Source organism: Portunus trituberculatus, chromosome 10, assembly GCF_017591435.1.
Source record: "Portunus trituberculatus isolate SZX2019 chromosome 10, ASM1759143v1, whole genome shotgun sequence".
In the NCBI taxonomy this organism is placed as follows: domain Eukaryota; kingdom Metazoa; phylum Arthropoda; class Malacostraca; order Decapoda; family Portunidae; genus Portunus; species Portunus trituberculatus.
The window spans coordinates 9793178-9798177 of record NC_059264.1 but is presented as its reverse complement, the minus strand read 5'-3'; the positions used below and the strand labels follow the sequence as shown (position 1 = coordinate 9798177).

Here is a 5000-nt window from a genome sequence, read left to right as displayed (position 1 = left end):
CCAGAGAAGGACCTGCTGATGAGGCCGAGGTGAAGTTTCCCCTCCGGCCCCGCCTCCAGCTCCTCCTCACGCCGGCGTCACGAATACCTGGGAAAAAGAACAAAGGGCATGAGAAAACCAAGTAGATAAAGGAATTATGTTGTAAGGAGAGGGATAGAGAGTGTGAAGGGAAAGTGAGGAGAATAAGAAAGAACTGAAGATGAAAAAAACTGGGTGGGAGAAATATACGTGATGTTAGGCAATAAAGGAATAAATTTGATGATACTGAGCTGCAAAATAATAAAGGAATAATTAGCGTTAAGAAGAAACGGTTAGTGGAATAGAGAATAAGAAGGGAAAGTGGGGAAAATAAGAAAAATATTGAAGATAAAATAAAGATTGTGGGTCAAAGAAAGGAATTCATTTAATGATACATAGCTGTAAAAAAAAAAAAAAATGATTTACGTAACAAAAGAAACGGCTAAAAACTGAGAGATAAGAAAAATATGGATCGAATAAATGAGTGCAGAAACTAAGGTAAAAAAAGAAGTCTATGAAAATTTGAAGGGATTTATAAACTGAATAAGAGTTTCTAAGAATAAGAAAATGATAAGGAAAGATAGTAAGAAGAAATAAGGAACCTGACGAGGGTAGGAGAATGAGTGAGAAAAGAGATATAGAACATTATTGATGGGAGGAAGAAAAGTATTGGCATAAAGAAGATAGAGATGAGAGTGAGAGGGATTTATGAGGTGAAGAAGAGGGTGTCGAAGAGAGAAAAAAAAAAAGAAGGGTAGTATGAATATAGAAGCGGTGGTAGAAGGATTTTAGGTGTTTTTGTTGTTGTTGATAGTGGTGTTGTTGAGGTAGTGGTGGTGGTGGTGGTGTTGGTGGTGGTGGTGATAGTGTTATAATGTTTTTTTCTTTTTTTATGATAGTGGTAGAGTTGTCGTTTATAATGGTAGTGTAGTGATGGTGGTGACGAAGTGTTGGTGGTGGTGATGGTGATGATTGTGGTAGTAGTGTAATATTATGTTGTTCTTGATAATGGTGGTGGTGTCACAATCAGTGATAAAGGTTGGTAGTGCAGGTAGTGGTAGTGATGGTGACAACGTGGTAGTGGTGGAGGTGGTGATGGTAGTGATAGTGGTAGTGAAGGTAGTGATGGTGACCAAGTGGTGGTGGTGGAGGTGGTAGTGGTGGTGGTGTAAGGATAGTGTGCGGAGTTTGCAAGTTAGGACCGTATCGGGAAAATGATGAGATGGTGACTGACACGCGAAGGTGATGATAAGACTTGGTGGTGAGGGGGTCAGGTCGGGGCGAACGAGGAGGAGGAGGAGGAGGAGGAGGAGGAGGAGGAGGAGGAGGAGGAGGAGGAGGAGGAGGAGGAGGAGGAGGAGGAGGATTGAAAGGAAGGAAGGAATGAAGATGAGATGGAATGAAGTTTGTGAGGAAGACGAAGCAAGAGAGAGAGAGAGAGAGAGAGAGAGAGAGAGAGAGAGAGTGTAGAAGAGAATGAGAAGGTGTGGACATGACGTGCCAAGGAGAATGAGGCAGAATATGAGAAGTATGAGACAAGTAAACTGATGATGAAAAAGTAAAATATTATGATGAAAATAAGAAAGTAGAGAGAGAGAGAGAGAGAGAGAGAGAGAGAGAGAGAGAGAGAGAGAGAGAGAGAGAGAGATGGAAAATGGAACGAGGAAACGGGATACGAAGAGCGAGGGATTAGAAGGAGAAAGCGAAGATTTAGAGACAGTGAAAAAAAAAGTGTTGAATATATATCTGTTCATTTATTCATTAGGAAATATTAAAAGTAAGGAGAGAGAAACGAAGAGGAAATAGAGGTGGGAGCAGAGAATTGAGTAGGGAGTAAAGAAATATTGTAAGTAAATGAACGAGAGAAATGGAATGGGACAGGAAGACAACTGGTGAAAGATTGAGTGAATGAAATGTAGAAATGAAAAAAAGAAAACGAGTGTGCTAGAAGTAAGAGGTAAGATACGAGAGTGAAGAGCATGAAATAATTGCTAAGAGGTTAATGAATTTGTGGCTTTGGTGCGGAAGAATAATTTAGTGAGGGTGAAATATATAGTAAGTGTGAGAGACTTAGATGGGAAGCTGAGAAAGTGTAGAATATGGAATGAAAAAGAACAGGTTAATAGAAAATATATGTGGGTGTGGTGGTGGGAAGGATAAATAAGGTAGTGTAGATGGAGTAAGAAAAAAAAGAAAAGAAATGAAAGAAAAGCTGTGAGTGTGAAACGTGTAGGAGTAATAATGAGGAGTGAGTGGCACGATTGGTGATTTTTTTGAGTGTAGATGGACTTTGAAAGGGAAAGAGATCATGCCATAGTATAGAATGTGAAGAAGAAGTATGAATAATAAAAGAGTATGCTGAATGTAGAGGTCATAAGAAAATAAGTAAGGAGAGAATGTTAACAAGCAGTGGGTGAGCGTGTAGAATGTGATAGTAAGAGACAAGAGAATAATCTGATTACTGGCTAGAAAGGGGAAAAAAAAATAACGGAGTGTGAAGTAAGTAAAGACGGAATAAGAGATGAGATGCGAGTGCCCAGAATAGGATAGCTGTGTCGAAAACCCCAACAGAACAGGCGTGATGTGAATTCTGTGTCAACTCATTTAAGACTCAATTCCCAGGAGATGATGGCAAGAGATGTATTCCGTCCTGTAAAGATTCAACGCCTTTACTCCTCGACATTACACTGGGTGGAAGGGAAAGTCAAAGGAAGGAAAGCCATTTTTAAGTACAGTGGTAGATAAATGGAAGATACTTATTCCTCAGGTTGCTGGTACAATCAATAATGAGGTTTCGGATTAAGTAGTTTTATGAATAAGGAGGACTGATGAAAATGAGGAGGTGACTTGTATCCCGAATGAACTAAGGAAGCAAGTGAGAATGGTAAGGGTGCGGCCACACTGCAATATGATTCTCTGGGAGGATAGAGGGTAGCGGGAGGCAATCAGTACCATTTGCACGTAGAAAGTATGAAAATTCCCTAGAAAGTCAGGATGAAAATTGCCCAGAAAGTCAGTCATTGTTTACATGCTGCTCACACACACTTGCTACAATCAGTCACTGTTAAAATTCTCAACAAAATAACTTCTAAGAAATTGTCACTGATGTCGGCAGATTTTGTTACATTCATGACTTTAAGAAGCGACAAGAAAGACGTGGTGAGTTTAATAATATGTACTATCAAGCCACCCCTGCAAGCCAATCCATCTGAGCTGGTGTTATGCAAATCCACTGGCGTCCTGCAAGCCACTGAGCTATTTTACCGATATACATGTAGGTTCAAATAGCGGAGCGGATAACGGGTTAGCGGGTAAGCGGGTAAACCTCTTATACTCGCACTAGATACACATGTTTGTTATTGTCTCTGACTTGAAGACATCCCGCTACCCTCTATCCTCTTAGTACATCGTCTGCAGTGACAGATACAGATTAGAGAGGAAAGAAAATATGAAATGTCACTCACTGTATGTGCAGGGCATTAAACCAGGAAAGAGAGATAAAAATACAAGGAAAGAGAATAAAATGTATACTACGCATCTATTGATGAATGAATCCTAGAGAGAGAGAGAGAGAGAGAGAGAGAGAGAGAGAGAGAGAGAGAGAGAGAGAGAGAGAGAAACATTACGGACTGAAAAGATAGAAACTGTTTATTCAACACCGTATACAAAAAAAAGTATTAATGAAAGTGGAATATAAAATCAAATGAAATAAGAAAAGCAAGTCTGGTTGGTTTTAAAAATAGAATGAAAACAACAACAACAAAAAAAAAAAAGGATACAGGCTCCCTCGATTTCTGTTCCACACATGCCGGAAAGAAAGCGAGGTGGCGATGGCAAAAATGCGTTTAATTCATGAGGTGAATCGGACGTTCTCTGCTGCAAGACTTTTAAGAAATTTTTGACTGAGCAAATTTCTTTTTTTTTTTTCCTGGAATCGATCAGTAGAGGAAAAGAAAAATGTTATTCTTTAAAGGAGTGTTTGTGCTGAATGTTGAATATTTTAATGTTTTTTTTTTTTGCAATGTTTTGAAATTATTTAAGACTGAACAAATCCAGCAATTGCACACACACACACACACACACACACACACACACTAGCTGAGTGGTTAGAGCGCTGGCTTCACAAGCCAGAGGACCGGGGTTCGATTCCCCGGCCGGGTGGAAATATTTTGGTGTCTCCTTTCACGTGTAGCCCCTGTTCACCTAGCAGTGAGTAGGTACGGGATGTAAATCGAGGAGTTGTGACCTTGTTGTCCCGGTGTGTGGTGTGTGCCTGGTCTCAGGCCTATCCGAAGATCGGAAATAATGAGCTCCGAGCTCGTTCCGTAGGGTAACGTCTGGCTGTCTCCTCAGAGATTGCAACAAATCAAATAGTGAAACAAACACAAACACACACACACACACACACAATCTCTCTCTCTCTCTCTCTCTCTCTCTCTCTCTCTCTCTCTCTCTCTCTCTCTCTCTCTCTCTCTCTCTCTCTCTCTCTCTCACTTGGTCTTAGGCAAAGAGAGAGGAAAAATAAATAGAAATACTCATGTTAAAAAAGATTTGTTATTGAAGTAAACTCTGAGATGTGTTATTTCCTACTTTAACATTTTGAAGTTGTTTGAGACTTAATTGATCCAGCAGTTGTATATGTTTTTTTTTTTATTTAGATTTTACCAGTAGAGGGGGAAAATAAATGTGGGTTTGCTTTCAAGATTTGCTGTTACAAATGTGTGTCTTGTGTGTTGTGTGTGTGTGTGTGTGTGTGTGTGTGTGTGTGTGTGTGTGTGTGTGTGTGTGTGTGTGTGGGTGGTACAGTGGTAACACTCGTGGCTAAGGGACGATGGATTTCCTGGCACATGGGCTCAAATCTGTCCATGTTTCTTGAAAAATCTCCAATAAAAACTTCTTGCAATACAAATGTGTGTGTGTGTGTGTGTGTGTGTGTGTGTGTGTGTGTGTGTGTGTGAGAGAGAGAGAGAGAGAGAGAGAGA

General features: G+C 40.2%; 1 protein-coding gene across 1 annotated transcript in view; it reads right to left on the bottom strand.

Moving 5' to 3' along the window:
- Positions 1-5000, bottom strand: part of LOC123502034 (nephrin-like) — a 433084-nt gene that overhangs the window by 44100 nt on the left and 383984 nt on the right. The window contains exon 14 of the mRNA XM_045251187.1: positions 1-78. This exon is cut by the window's left edge and continues 68 nt beyond it. Coding sequence (XP_045107122.1) covers positions 1-78 — 78 coding nt within the window. The remainder of the gene's footprint in view (positions 79-5000) is intronic.